The sequence below is a fragment of the Brachycentrus maculatus genome, unplaced genomic scaffold (assembly GCF_059751285.1).
Source record: "Brachycentrus maculatus isolate JH-2025_06_01 unplaced genomic scaffold, ASM5975128v1 h1tg000050l, whole genome shotgun sequence".
NCBI lineage: Eukaryota > Metazoa > Arthropoda > Insecta > Trichoptera > Brachycentridae > Brachycentrus > Brachycentrus maculatus.
The window spans coordinates 2,029,035-2,045,959 of NW_028280804.1; the positions used below are offsets into that span (position 1 = coordinate 2,029,035).

General features: G+C 36.2%; 1 protein-coding gene across 1 annotated transcript; it reads left to right on the top strand.

Annotated features, from left to right (window-relative positions):
• The first annotated feature begins 574 nt into the window (after positions 1-574).
• On the top strand, positions 575-16,768 carry LOC148312086 (sodium/potassium-transporting ATPase subunit alpha-like). Its single transcript, XM_088277883.1, has 16 exons — positions 575-645; positions 2,036-2,170; positions 2,845-3,015; positions 6,676-6,897; positions 7,370-7,588; positions 7,673-7,853; positions 8,417-8,674; positions 9,415-9,764; positions 10,338-10,581; positions 11,144-11,363; positions 11,716-11,899; positions 11,999-12,214; positions 13,322-13,416; positions 14,396-14,570; positions 15,228-15,460; positions 16,607-16,768. The coding sequence occupies exons 1-16, from the start codon at positions 619-621 to the stop codon at positions 16,725-16,727; spliced, it is 3,051 nt and encodes a 1,016-aa protein (XP_088134009.1). The 5' UTR covers positions 575-618; the 3' UTR covers positions 16,728-16,768.
• The last annotated feature ends 157 nt before the right edge of the window (positions 16,769-16,925 follow it).

Here is a 16,925-nt window from a genome sequence, read left to right on the forward strand (position 1 = left end):
TTCATTTCACTGTTTGCCGTCCGCGCTCATCTGTTTTTTTAGCAAACATTGACCGACTATTTAGTTTGTGGACGCAAAGCAGGTAAATGTTGGCAGGCAATACATAATAACTATATAAACATCGTTACATATGTAGGACTTCGTCGCCACCAGAAATCACAGATGAACCGGATGGTTTGTCAATTATTTGTGTACAAGCCATAGCGTAGTGGTTAGGACATTTGACTACCATGCTGGAGGTCCAGGGTTCGATTTTCGGAGGGGTCAAAATAAATGTATTTGTTTTCTGACGCTAATTTTTATTGACATAATATTACACTGAACTGGTACCTTAAACACAAGACGTCATCTTGCCTAAAAAAAAATTAACATTGCATCAATTTTGTGCAGTGCCCTATGCACTATTTTGTGCGGAAAATGTTCAGTAGTAGTACAAGCCATAGCATACGGTCAACTGACATACATACATTGAAGTTAAACATAAATTAAGGGTACCTACCTTTCTATATAAAACCAAACATGATTTTTCGTTGATTTTGGATTCTTTTTTCAAAAAAGTACCTCATGTAATGTTGGCGAATGGATTTTCATGTCCTTAAAGCTTGCAATTAGCGTGTAATGGCTTCCAACGCTGAGTCCTCACAGGTAAGTGTAACGTGGTACATATTTTCCAAATTTTCTCTGAATTTTCTTTAAACTATTTGTAGCCACGGCCGCCTATACTATCATTCTAACCGTGACCCAAAAAATGAGTGTGTGCGAGATGTGAATACAAAATTTGAGCAAATAAAAACGCATTGTCGTAAATGCTTACAGTAAAATTGCGTATATTTATTCATAATTGCGTACGCTACTAGAGGCGTTTTATGAAAAATTCCCAAAATTAACATGAAAGTTCCGTGAAATTCTGAGAAATCTGGAGAAAAATGGACTTCCTGGTTTAAAGAGTATGAGATTAGTTCGAAAAAAGCACCACATCCCAGTGTGAGATCGCAATCTTTATAATCCAATAACTTTCACGATAACTACCCTTCGGTAGATGGCACACAGAGAAGAAGAAAAAAATCACGATGGGATGGATATTTTTAAAATACGGTATAGTTCTGCCTGCATAGTGTAGTGGTTCGAGCATTCGGTTAACGCGTTGGAGGTCTCGGGTTCAATTTCCAGGCCATTAAAATAGATATAAGAGATTTTTCGCTCGGATGCATATTTATTATTACCCTACTCCGGTACTTGAAGCGCAAAAATTTTCACCTTGCCTTCATACAAATAACGATCACGTTAACATTGGGTTGATCTGATGAAGTGTGTCCTATGCACCATTGGAAACGATAGGGATCAGAGGAAGATAATTTTGTCCTTTATATTCCCGCCTCCGTAGTGTAATAATAAATAAACCTCCGTAGGTCAGCATGCTCGCCTACCGTTCTGGAGGTCCCGGGTTCGATTTCCAGGGGGGTTTAATAAATATAAGTGATTTTTTCACTCTAATATTTATTCAATATTACACTGGACTGGTACCTGAAGTGGAGGGCTGATCACCTTTCCTTCACGTGTAATCGATCGAGATAACACTGCGTTTATATGAAACAGTGCCCTATGCACCATTGGGGTGCGGTAAGGGATTTATTATTTATATTATATTAAACACAAATGTAAATTAATAAGAAAGGAATGTAAGGCTGAACAAGGGATAATTGAAAAGATTAAAAAGTGTTCTTTATGGTGGTATGGACATGTGGAGCGAATGGTTAACGAGAGAATGACTAAGAAAACATAAGTGGCGAATGTGAATGGGAGAACAGAACGAGGACAGCCGAAAAAGACTTGGCACAATCAGATCAATCAGACCCTAAAATCTGGTGGTGTCAAAAGTATGTCTGACTAGATGTATGGATGTAAAGGAGTGAAAGTCAGGACAGAAGAATGTGGCTTTCTATCATCTCTGCCTACCCCTGCGAAGAAACGGAGTGATCTTAGTAGTAGTATAAATGAATGTTTGATTTCATAAATTTTGTTCTCTTTTATACAGTCTAGGCGGAAGGCTCCCTCAAAAAAAGCCAGGAAAGCGGAAGATTTAGACGACTTGAAACAGGAATTGGATATTGATTTCCACAAGATCACACCTGAAGAACTTTATCGGCGCTTTCAGACGCATCCTGATAATGTAATTGTATCTTTTAAATTTACAATATTTAAATATATCAAGGGTAAATATATCAATATATTGCTTCCACAAGGGTCACAACCCTCAGTAATGAGGAATAAGACGGAGAAGAAGAAGAAATATATCAAATCGAAATCACATTGACAAAATTGTTTAATCGAGTTTTCGGCTTTGACCCTTTGGTTTAAAAATAATTATTGGTAGAAAGACAAATTTATGAAACTGTAAGATATTCGATAGCCCGCAACTTAATTTTTTTAAACCCAGGTAAAATTTAACGTGATTTTTTTCTTCTTAAAACATTGTTTTTGTATTGAGAAAATAAGTTTTTCTTCGAAATAAATATATTGTTTAAAAAAGAAAGGAGTAATTGAAATGTGAGGAGTTTAAAAAAAAATATTTATTTGCCGAATTCCAATGTATATTCTAAAAAAAAGTGCGCGGACAGGACGTGTGGCTTCTGGTGCAGCTGGTTGCTGACTGTCTTTGTATATTCCCTTAAAATATTAAAATATGTCAAATGAAAATCACATTGAGATAAATGTGCAGTCGAATTTTGGGTTTTGAGTTTTGACCCTGTAGTTTTATTGGCAGAAAGACATAATTTGTGAAATTGATTCCAGTTTTAAATTGCACCTTTAGGATTTGTTATTTGTTGTGTTTGATGTTCCCAGGGACTCAGTCACGCGAAGGCCAAGGAGAACCTCGCGAGAGATGGCCCCAACGCACTCACGCCCCCCAAGCAGACCCCCGAATGGGTCAAGTTCTGTGAAAATCTGTTTGGAGGCTTCGCGCTCCTGCTGTGGATAGGAGCTATCTTATGTTTCGTTGCCTACGGTATCCAGGTTATAAATTTACTATCACTAAAATTACTTACTTACCTCATGGCGAGTACAATTTTATTTTTATTCGATTGTCATTTACCAAAAGTGAACACTTCTTTTCTTCCATACGTATTATGAAAGATCATCAGATTACGAATTAATAGTGTTGTTTAATAAAACACTATCAAAAGAATATCGGGTTGTGGTTCCGTGGTTAGTATCGCGGACTCTTGGTCAGAGTTTCTCGGTTCGAACCCACTCTTCCACAATTTGATATCTATTTCTAATAATGAGCTACTTAGGCTCACAGGGATAGTATGAAAATGAAATATTTGTGTAAATAATAAAAACACAAATATTTCTCTTTATTTAAAAAAAAATATAACGTTCTTTTAATTTGCATGAGCATAATAATGAATTGATTTAATATGATACGCAGTGACCTATTGTATAAGTATAACTATGATGTCATCTGTTTGACTGAAACATGGTTGAACTCGACAATATTCAGTGAAGAATTATTTGATACGCGATACGCTGTCTACAGAAGAGATCGTGAATCCTCAAGTTCTACTCACAAACAAGGAGGCGGAGTTCTAATAGCTGTCTCCAAACAACTGGTGTCTTGGAGAAATACAGTGTTCGAGAGTAGTGGTGAAGATTTATGGGTAACAATCAAACCAAACGCCAACTCTAGTTTTTGTATACATCTCTGCGTAGTATATATTCCACCAAATTTGCATTATGCTAGCTACAATGATTGCATTAAAAAACTTCAGTACAACTATATTCAGTGTAAAGACTCTAAATCTCAATATGTAATATTAGGTGACTTTAATGTACCTGAAATTAAATGGATGTCAGATGCATCATTTAACAACAAAATTCTCTTTCCTACGAATCATGTTAGTCCAAAAGCATTGAATTTAATTGACTTTACCTGTATTTGTAATCTGTATCAATTTAATAATATCTGTAATCATAATGACCGCATATTAGACCTCGTTTTCTCTGACAAAAATAACATTGAAATTAATTCTACAATTGGTTTGACTCCAATTGATCAACATCATCCCCCATTTGAGATTTCCCTAAAAATTGAAACTGTTCAGCTACTAAATGAAAATTGTAACCCTCTGAAATACAACTTTAGTAAATGTAATTATGAACTATGTCGTCAAGACCTTTTGTCAGTAGACTGGTCCATGAAATTTAAAGAATCGGGTACAAATGACATGGTCTTAACATTTTATAATATACTTTGGGATATTATAAATAATCACGTTCCAATGAAAAATAATAAAATGAACAGTCACTATCCAAAATGGTTTAGCAAACCACTTATTAGAATTTTGAAAGAAAAGAATAAATACAGAATGAGAGCAAAAAATAATGGTAACCCCCTAGATTATGAAATATTTTCAACATTAAGGAAAAGATCTAAAGCATTACAAAAGGAATGCTTTAAAAATTATATAAATTCCATTGAAGAAGGATTGGTGGGAAATGTTAAAGTTTTTTGGTCATATTCTAAATCTCTTCATGCCACAAATTGCGTTCCCAAACTTATGAACTTTGATGATATACATGCAAATAATGGAGGAGACATAGTAGAAGTATTCTCAAAATATTTTGCATCTGTTTTTAATCAATCAAATCCTAGTCAGTTATCTAATACATTTGTTGATCACCTCAATACATTGAGCCAGTTCAATCTTTCTAACATAAATATAAGTGTAGAGACTATAAGGTTGTGTCTTAAAAAACTAGATAATAACAAAGGTCCAGGACCTGATCAGCTCCCAAGTGTTTTTATAAAAAATTGCAGTGACGAATTGTGTGTGCCATTACATATTATCTTCACCAAATCTCTAAATGAATGTATCTTCCCCGATTTGTGGAAGATGGCTAATATAATTCCCATCCATAAATCAGGAGACAAATCTTGCATTAGAAATTACCGACCTATCAGCATATTATCGTGCTTTGCAAAAGTATTTGAACAACTAATTTACGCTGTAATTATGTCATACTGTAGGCCACTAATAAGCTCTAAACAACATGGATTTGTTCCAAAGCGTTCAATAGCATCAAACCTACTTGAATTTTGTGATTATATTTGTTCTGCATTGAATGAAGGGTATCAGGTGGACGCAGTGTACACTGACTTTCAAAAAGCATTTGATAAAGTTAATCATTACATATTATTAAAAAAGCTAGAAGCAATTGGCATTCATGGCAACCTCCTGCGCTGGATAACATCCTATTTAAAAAATAGAACTCAGGTGGTTTGTCTGAATGGATATGAATCATCTCCAATACTCGTCACATCAGGTGTGCCGCAGGGATCTAACCTTGGTCCACTATTGTTTTTAATTTTTATCAATGATCTTGGATCTCAGTTGAAATGTAATTTTCTCTTGTATGCCGATGATTTGAAAATATTTCAAAAAATAAAAACTACAACGGACATTCAACTCCTCCAAAATGATCTAAATATATTGAACAACTGGTGTATGTTGAATGATATGAAGTTAAATGTTCAAAAATGTTTCAAAATTACGTTTACAAGAAATAGAATCCAAAAAAACTTTATATATTCCATTAATAATGTCGACCTTAACTCTGTTAACACAATTCTAGATCTTGGAATTACTCTAGACTCGCGCTTCACATTCTCCACGCATTTCAATAAAGTCAAAGAAAAATCATTAAAAATGCTGGGCTTCATATTTAGAATTGCTAAACCTTTTAAAAATCCAGCATCACTAATCTCTTTATATTATTCATTGGTTCGTAGTAACTTAGAATTTGGATGTGTTGTCTGGTCACCTCATTATTTGACTTATATAAATATGATTGAGTCTGTGCAGCAAAAATTTCTTCGTATGCTCACATTTAAATGTCACCTAGGCCGAACTCTGTTATGTTATGAGGAGCGCCTAGAATATTTCAATATTGACAAATTGGAAATCAGGAGACAAATTGCAGACTTAATGTATCTTTATAATATAATCCATGGTAACATTGATTCAGCATTTTGTGTCGAGAAGATAGCAATGAATGTTCCCTCTCGGCGATTAAGGAGGCACAACACATTTTCTCTCCCAGTATATAACAATAATATGGCACACTTTAACTCCATTTCTAGGATGCTAAGATTGTATAATAATTTAGAAAATACTGATAATGTGACCATCGACATATTTAATGATGGCACGGAGAAATACAAGAGGACTATTACCGGATTGGTGAAATCAATTTCAAATTGATTTCACCAATTTGGTGGAGTCTTGAATTTTATACCTTATGTAGCGTAGTTTAATTTCACTTTTTATTTTTACTTCTAATTTTTATTTTTATTTTTCTTACTTCATTACTTTTAATTGTTACTACCCTTTTTTTTACCACCAAATTACTATTGTTTATATATGTGTTTAACCTGCACCTTTATTGTTTCTGTAAGCTTGTTGTGTTCCCATGTAATTGATGAAAAACATCAAAACTATCTGTATTGCACTGTATTTCGTTTATTGTAATATGTTTTTCATTGTTTGTGAACCGTAAATAAATAAAATAAAAATAAAATAAAATAATGTAATGAAAGTTTAGATAAGGGAAAAAAATCTTTATTGCACTGTTGCATGAGATATGCTGTTAATACTGTGTTTAATTGAGCAGGCGAGTACTGTGGAAGACCCCGCCGACGACAACTTGTACCTGGGTATTGTCCTGGCGGGCGTGGTGATAGTCACGGGCGTCTTCTCCTACTACCAGGAGAGCAAGAGCTCCAAGATCATGGAGTCCTTCAAGAACATGGTGCCGCAGTTCGCCACCGTCCTGCGCGAGGGCGAGAAGCTCACCCTCCGCGCTGAGGACCTGGTACTCGGAGACGTTGTAGAGGTAAGCGCATGGAGCATCTTTAACCCGAGACTATGAGACTTTTTTCAATGCACCTTAATGACAGGGAGACTATCGTAAAACGTACATCGATGAGAAAAATTCACATTTTACCAAAAATGTTTACAAAAAACAAATGCAACCTGTTTTTTGAGAAATTTATGTAAAAAGAAAACAAACATAAAAAATCGGTAAAAATTTAAGATACATGCTAGTTGTCACTACATTCTTTACATATGTTGCCTCGGTGCTCCCTACACATTGGATGTCCGTCGTAAATTTGACGAATGTCCAGTAATGTAGGGTTAAGGGACTGGGTCCACATCGAGATTGCTGTTTATTTATGATTATTACAAATTGCACTTGGGCTATCATGTACTCGGCTGGTTAGTCACGCGTGTGCATTGCAAATTATCACTCAATCTACTACAATTCCGGACGACGACAACTGATTTATACTACGTTATTTTTTTAGGTTAAGTTTGGTGACAGAATTCCCGCGGACATCCGCATCATCGAGACTCGTGGCTTCAAGGTGGACAACTCCAGCTTGACCGGCGAATCGGAACCCCAATCACGTGGACCCGAATTCACCAACGAGAACCCCCTGGAAACTAAGAACCTGGCCTTCTTCTCAACCAACGCCGTGGAAGGAACCGCCAAGGGAGTCGTCATCTCTTGCGGTGATCATACAGTGAGAACAAATCGCCTTTTAGAACAATTCTTAACTCTTCTGTCGAAGTTATCAAATTGAAGTGATGATGCATGTTTTGTTCAGGTCATGGGACGTATCGCTGGTCTGGCGTCAGGTTTGGAAACCGGAGAGACTCCTATCGCTAAGGAAATTCACCACTTCATCCACCTCATCACTATAGTAGCCGTGTTTCTCGGAGTCACATTCTTCTTCATTTCCTTCATCCTCGGATACCATTGGCTGGACTCTGTCATCTTCTTGATTGGTTAGTTTTTATTTGTAATTATATTTAAATCAGGCTTGTTCAAAAAATAGAGCTATGATATGTGTCCTGCATGGAAAACTCACACGAAAAAAGGACGGCATAACTTGAAAGTGAATAATTTCATTCAAATCCAGAAATAACTTCCTCTGGATATGATAATTGACTGTCGCGCATCTCATCTGAATGGCGCGACTGTCGCACTACAAAATAACATAAAATTCCATCTCTATGCGCTGCCGGACCTAAAATAGGTTCATTTGCCAGGGAGACCAGACACTTGATTCAAAGGAGAGAAAAGTAATATTCTCGTTTTGATTAACAATGGATTTGCACATACTATATTAGCTAGCTCCAAGCGCAACATGCAGTTGTAAATGCGAGGAAGCAATCTTGTTATGAATACGGGTTTTTAGTTTTTACCGCCGGAAAATAATGTCAAACATCTCAGGGTTAGATACTGTTTTTTCTTTTACCTTTTAAAATAAAGCGTTCATCAATGAATGAATTATAAAAAAAATTAGAAATGTTTATACGCTAGATACAACATTTTTTAAAAATTCTAGGCATCATTGTGGCCAACGTGCCTGAAGGTCTCCTGCCCACCGTGACTGTGTGTCTGACCCTGACCGCCAAGAGGATGGCGTCCAAAAACTGCCTGGTCAAGAACTTGGAGGCTGTAGAGACCCTCGGCTCCACCAGCACCATCTGCTCCGACAAGACGGGTACCCTCACTCAGAACAGGATGACCGTCGCCCACATGTGGTTTGACAATCAGATCATTGAAGTCGACACCACTGAGGACCAGACTGGGGCGAAGTATGGTAAGCAACTTCACTTGAAAAATGGTATTGTACTATTGAAAGATGCCGCTTAACGCTGTTTTGGAATTGTAGGGTAGTATTGGGATTCCTTAAATCGCACGCGGTTTATATTTTCCCGAAATTGAGCACGATTTTACTGATTTTATACATTGATAATTATTATAGTATGTTTTAAGATGACCTCGTTTAGCGATGGAAATTATTGGAACGCATCCCCGTTTTGAGCGAGGTCTTACAGCATTTTAAAAATACAGTGACGTCAGTGAACTACATACTATGGTATTATATAAGAGACTTATTAAGATATATTCACTACTTTTTAAAAAAAGTCATAGTGAGACAGATTTAAAAATACTAAATAAATTATGTGAAGAAAAAAATTTCAATAATGTTAGTACAAACCAAACTACTCACCGGTAGATTACTAGCTACTACCGGTAGACAACTTACTATTCTTGTCTACCGGTTTCAAGATAGCCTTCTCTTCATCAGAACACCCAATTATTAAATTTACCAATGCACACTATTTACATAAAACATATTAATGCAAAACAAGATGTTTGTAAACAACAGTGATTTTAAGAACAATTATTTAAAAAAAAAAGGATTATTACACCGGTTCAAGGATCTTTAAGGGTTGCTGTTGAAATTCCTTTAACGGTCCAATCTACATTCAGTGAAGGACTAAACAGTAGACAAATAGTAATCTAAGATTACTGAGTTGAGGTGAAATGTTTCAGACCGCACGAGTCCCGGATTCAAGGCGCTGGCGCGCATCGCCACGCTGTGCAACCGCGCCGAGTTCAAGGGCGGCCAGGACGGAGTGCCCATCCTGAAGAAGGAGGTGAGCGGAGACGCGTCGGAGGCGGCGCTGCTCAAGTGCATGGAGCTGGCGCTGGGCGACGTGCTCTCCATCCGCAAGAAGAACAAGAAGGTGTGCGAGATCCCCTTCAACTCCACCAACAAGTACCAGGTGTCCATCCACGAGACGGAGGACGCCAGCGACCCGCGCCACGTCATGGTCATGAAGGGCGCCCCCGAGCGCATCCTCGAGAAGTGCAGCACCATCTTCATCGGCGGCAAGGAGAAGGTAAACGTACATTCCTGCAATTACTCTCTATTTCGTCACTTTTCATTCTACTCTTACCATTTTTATCCACTCCCAATGGATAATGCTTAGGACAATGCATCGGATTAATGCGGTGCCAACATGATCAAACAGTGGTCAAACGCCCTTATCCTACTGTATTATATTCGATGTTTTATTCAATTAGCATTCATTTTTATTTTTGAATGTAGTGCATTAGCACAGGGCGTAAATATATGGAACGATATTATTCAATATCCAAATAAAATCCATATGTGTAAAAGTTCTGAGAAACATTAAAATAGCCAAAATAACAAAAAAAAAGTTTTCCTTTATTTCCTCTTATGACCAAAGTTTTGCTGTTAGTCTTTGAGGTAGACATATCGAAAAATTCAACGTTTCATCGCATTGTTTTTTTTTTAATTTTTTTAATCAATATTTAAGCCCTCACAGATAGATAGATATACAAGTATGAATAGCTGAAGCTTCACATAGACTATAATCATCCAAAACCAGATCCATTCAACTAAAATATCCGGTAAAGACTGAAGAAAGTATTCATCATTAAATGTTCAGGTTCTGGATGAAGAGATGAAGGAGGCCTTCAACAACGCTTACTTGGAGCTGGGAGGACTCGGGGAGCGAGTGCTCGGCTTCTGTGATCGGATGCTGCCCACCGACAAGTTCCCACCGGGTTTCAAGTTCAACTCTGACGACCCCAACTTCCCCATCGAGAACCTCCGCTTCGTGGGACTCATGTCCATGATTGATCCACCCAGAGCCGCTGTGCCTGACGCTGTCGCCAAGTGCAGATCTGCCGGTAACTTATGTTGGATTGTGGACCTGGGCGGTGGATCCTCTATGTGAGGTACTGTCATGTGATATGAAAGGTTACAGTTTATCCACCTCCCACATGTTACAAAGTATAAGCTAGTGGTTTGTGAATAGAGGTCTCTGCAGGCAGTTTGCTGCATATTGTATTGGTACCTATTGCTCGTTATCAGATAAGTGAGCACCGCACGCCCCCTTCTTAGTTTTTGCTTCTAAGGGCGCTGAAGTGGTGTTGTTTACTATTGCTTATTATTAAACAGTGGCGTGCATTCCACATAGGCAGAAAATCGGTGCCCTCCCCCTACTTTAGTAGAAAAATATGGATAACTGATAGCGAAGAAAATTTACATTTCACATAATTAATTTTTCAATTAATTAACATATTGATTGATACGCTGTTTTCCTTATTGCCTACCCTGATTTAAAAAAAACTGTGTGCTACGTCACTGCTAATATATAAACGGTATCGAACCAAAACATGGTTTAATTGCAAAGGATTTATGCATCCTTTTATCGGATTGTCAATATGTTAAATACGGTTTAATTTTTAGGTATCAAAGTCATCATGGTTACTGGTGATCACCCAATCACTGCCAAGGCCATCGCTAAGTCTGTGGGAATCATCTCCGAGGGAAATGAAACCGTTGAGGATATTGCTGCAAGGCTGAATATCCCCATTTCTGAAGTCAACCCTCGCGATGCCAAGGCCGCTGTCGTCCACGGAACTGAACTCAGGGAATTGAACTCCGATCAGTTGGATGAGATTCTGAAGTGAGTTAATAAAATCCTCGGGGTTTATTTCTGTTTGCTCCTTTTGTTAAAAGGTTAAATGATCTGATTTCTGAAAAATGTACTAGTTTCTTTTGAATGTTGCAGAATTTTAGTATCAATGCTTTTTTTTTACGTTGAAAGCAGTTTCCTTTAACAATCAGTTTCTTCAAGAAAATGTCTCGACGTCTTGTATACTGTTACAAATATTTGTTTTACAAAAGTGACCTCATTAATGACCTTCGATGTCCAATTTCTTATTTGTTTCTCTGTTTTTGCTTAGTGACAATTTGATTTGTAATGATATCTAAAGTTTTATGATGGATTTGGACTGTTTTGTGTTGTTGTATTGCAGATACCACACGGAGATCGTGTTTGCCCGTACCTCGCCCCAGCAGAAGCTGATCATTGTGGAGGGCTGCCAGCGCATGGGAGCCATCGTGGCCGTGACAGGTGACGGTGTGAACGACTCTCCCGCCCTGAAGAAGGCGGATATCGGTGTTGCCATGGGTATCGCCGGATCTGACGTCTCCAAACAGGTCACTCTTTGGTTAAGTCAACTACCAGAAAATCAAAAGTTAAAATTCAATTGTGAAAATGATCTAATTTCCTCATTCTGATAATTTTTCATTTCCCAGGCTGCCGACATGATCTTGCTGGATGATAATTTTGCGTCCATCGTAACCGGTGTTGAAGAGGGCCGATTGATCTTCGACAACTTGAAGAAATCCATCGCTTACACCCTTACCTCCAACATCCCTGAAATCTCACCTTTCCTGGCCTTTATCCTCTGCGACATTCCACTACCCCTAGGAACTGTCACCATTCTTCTCATTGACCTTGGAACTGACTTGGTAAATATTATTTGACATATTATTGCGTTAATTTTTTTAAAAACGAACTTTACAATGATTTTTAACATATGCATACACAAGACCTTAATCGTGTATTGTCACTTTTCAAATCGTACAATTTTTTAAATGCTAATATTGGACAGAGCTGAAAATAAAATAAAACTAATATACAATTCATAATGATTACAATGGGTAGATATCTCTACGACTACGTAGCGTAGATAACTAAAGTTAATTGTGACATTTTTTCTTCATTTTTAAACAGGTTGTCCATCAATATTATTACACCTTTTGGTTAGTCATTGCACACTTATCATAAACTCGAGTCTCTGTATGGGATATAGTAATAATGAATACAATAATGTACATGGCTTGTTTAACTAGTAATACATGTTATGATGTAATAAAACATTACTTTGAAGTCGATGTTTCTAATTACTATTGATCTTTAATAAGAAGTTAGCTTTTTTTCTGCAACTAAAATGATTTTCATATTATTTTTTGACATCTCATCAAAGATGAAGAAGAATATGGAAGTCTGGGCATTTACGGGGCTGACGACCGTCATAGGCTGGTTTAAGTGATCACTTTACACAGGTGTAACATTAACCAATTCTACCCATTATTTACAACCACACTACTCAAATTCTTGGAAGTTCTATATACATGAACCAATTTAGAAACCTTGTTCTTGAATCACTAGAACTTCACTAGAGACATCGATTGGTGAGATGTAAAGCAGCTTTTTATTAAGCAGAAACTCTTATATAAGTCTAAAATTATGAGATGTCAAAAAATAATATGAAAATAACTCCTGTAATTGGAGATAATCCAGATTTTGTGAACAAGTATTTGGACACACTCAAAATGTTGTAAAATGATTTTGATGAAAAGCTTTTGATTATCATTGGATACTTAATGTATCGTAAACTCGAGTCTTTGTTTGTATAGGATATAGTAGTAATGAATGAACTGAAGATTCCAGTTTGGTCACGGTGTATGGTATGTCCGCTCATCGGTGTGCTAGTTGGGTCGGAAGTAGTTAGTGGTTGCTCCCATACCCCCAGATGTCTGTACCATGTTTCATTGCGGGAGTGGTGTTTGTAGGTGCCCGCCATATCCCTGGCCTACGAGGAAGCCGAATCTGACATAATGAAGAGACAGCCACGTAACCCCTTCACTGATAAACTTGTAAACGAGAGGTAAATCCAGAAGATATCGTTCTCTCAACATTGTACATACTGTTCATGGCTAAAATTTGTCATTTATAGTTTAGTTAGTATCATATATTTATATATTGTACATTAGAATTCTATCATCGTTTAATACACAAAAATAAACTCCTGTAGACATACGCGCAAATACAAACAAACATTTATGTATGTTTGAAATCTAGGTACTCGTACCAACATTTGGCAAGATGGATTATTAAAGTGACCAAAAAGTTTAAAAAATTCCATCCGATTGCTTCTAAAATAAATCTTCCAATTTTCATTATTATTAAAATGTAACTTTGTTTTAAAATCACTTTAATTTATAGTGATTTTAAAACAAAGTTACATTTTAATCATAAAATGGAAAATCACAAAGTTAGTGCTTCAAATATAAATAAGAGATCCATATTGTAACTTATAGTCATTTTATTTCACTAGCTAGATCACAGTATTTTATGCTGATTAGAACTTGATGATAACATGATATATTAGAAACTAAAAAAATATTATTAACCTTCTTGATAAATGTTTTGGATTTGTATGCAGTTGAAAATATATAATTGCTAAATTTGAATACCTCTCCGATTTCACTATCAGGTCCTCCTATCGTTGGCCATTACTAGGAGGAAAGCTTCTCTGTCCTCTACTGCTTTAAATACTCCAACCTCATTCCGGTCATGACTGAGAAATATGAGAGGATAATTCAAATATTATCCTCTCATATTTCTCAGCCAGCTTTCTTCCAACTTTTCGACTTCTTGAATTTTCCCTTTTATGATAAATTGGAGAAAGGCATATTTTTCGCCTCTCAGCACATGCCATTACATTATAATAGCTCAATAGAATTACTATTAGCAATAAGTTTTCCTGAAATAATTTCATTGAATTCTAATGGCTAAAAAACTAGATTCTCAAACGTACATATTTTCTGTCCTTTTTGTAATTTTTGGGTCGTTTCCTAAAACAGACTTATCTCGATGGCCTACGGTCAGATCGGTATGATCCAAGCTGCCGCCGGATTCTTCGTGTACTTTGTGATCATGGCTGAGAACGGCTTCCTGCCGAGGAAACTGTTTGGTATCAGGAAGCAGTGGGACTCCAAGGCTATCAATGACTTGGCCGACTCTTATGGACAAGAATGGGTAAGGACTTGATTTCACACTGATTTTACACTTGGATTTTTAGGTTAGCGTGTGTAGCTAACATGCATGAGATCCTGTGTTCGATATACATATATATATATATATATATATATATATATATATATATATATATATATATATATATATATATATATATATAAATATATATATATATATATATATATATATATATATATATATATATATATATATATATATATATATATAAATATATATATATATATATATATATATATATATATATATATATATATATATATATATATATATATATATATATATATATATATATATATATATATATATATATATATATATATATATATATATATATATATATATATATATATATATATATATATATATATATATATATATATATATATATATATATATATATATATATATATATATATATATATATATATATATATATATATATATATATATATATTTATATGTATATGATTTAATTTCGAAACAATTCTAAATAATCACTTAAACCAGCCTTTGACGGTAGTAAGCTCTATAAACGCCCATTCATATTCTTCTGCATTTATGTTGAGTTGTCATTCTCTTATAGTTAGTCTTCTTCATTTATTTTGATTAACATCGAATTCTGGTTGGTTCCTTCAGACCTATCGCGACAGAAAGACTTTGGAGTACACTTGCCACACCGCCTTCTTTGTCACCATCGTGGTGGTGCAGTGGGCCGATCTGATCATCTGCAAGACCCGCCGCAACTCCCTCCTGCACCAGGGCATGAGGAATTGGGCTCTCAACTTCGGCCTGATCTTCGAGACTGTGCTCGCCGTATTCCTGTCCTACACGCCTGGGATGGACAAGGGACTCAGGATGTTCCCTCTCAAGTGAGTGCTCCAACTCTAAACCATGAATTATGTTATCCTAGTACAGTGTGGTCGGAAAACTTATTGGCCAAAGAGCCAAATACAACGATTAAAAATTTATCGACAGCTAAATCTGTTTACATTTCTGGTAATCGTTTATTATTATACAATATAAGACCTGTTGTTTTCTGCCTTCGTGGTGTAATGGTCAGTGTGTTTGTTATGTAAAGAATAAAATAACAACTATGTAACTTTTTCCACATTAATTTTATTTGACCAGCAACCGGGTTTCGTCGTAACCGACATCATCTGTCTGGTTATGTATGTTACTGTAAGTTTATGTATGTTAGTGTAAGTTTTTATCAGTTTGTCCGCCTCCACAGTGTAATAGTCAGCACGCTCGGCTACCATTCTGGAGGTCCCGGGTTCGATTCCCAGGGGGGGTCAAATAAATATAAGTGATTTTTTTCACGCCAATATTTATTCATTATCACCCTGGACTGGTACCTGAAGCGGAGGGCTGATCACCTTTCCGTCATGTGTTTACGATCAAGATAACACTACGTTTATATGCAGTGCCCTATGCACCACTGGGGTGCGGATAAGGGTTTGAAGAAGAATGAAGTGTAAGTTTTTATCAGTTTGGAAGTGAAACTTCTTTAGGCGCGGTAGGGCCAACTGGCCTGGATGAGACGAAAAGTAAACGCTTCTTCGAATTATTTTCTTTGTCTCTGCAAATGTTTAAAAAATCTCAGAGTCCGTTATTAAATATGTTTCCCCTCACTCAACATTCCTGATCCCTTTTGACTGTGACTGCTAATAAACACAAAAAATAAAGAAACTTGATATTTACCCAAGCTCTTTTGCCTAGTGGCCAAAATATTTAAAATTTTGTTAAGTAGATGGTGTGTTTAATCAGTCTTGAAAAGGAAGTGGTTAGCTCCGAAACTGGTAGACATTACAATTAAGTTATATTAAAATATTTATAGGGATTTTAAAAGAAAGTTATTTTATTAATTATAAAATGGAAAATTACAAAGTTATTGCTTCAAATATAAATTATATTTAAAAAAAACTTACGAAACTCAACTATAAATGGTGCTGAGAATTATCATTGGAAACAAAGTATCAGGCGCTTCACTATTATAATGCACGTCTTGTCTTCAGGTTTGTATGGTGGCTGCCCGCCATGCCCTTCATGCTGTCCATCTTCATCTACGACGAGACACGCCGCTTCTTCCTGCGCCGCAACCCGGGAGGATGGCTGGAGCAGGAGACGTACTATTAAAACCTGCCCCCTATTGTCTATGTTCCCACTGATAATAAATAAAAAATAATTAAAAAAAAAACAAAATAAGACTCCTACTTACTCCCCCTCTTCAACCTTCAACGTCCCAAGGCCACAACTCTAATGTAGGGTTAGCTTCACATACAGTGAAATGGTGTTTTAAAAAGATGCGGAATGCATCGAACAACTCTGCATTTG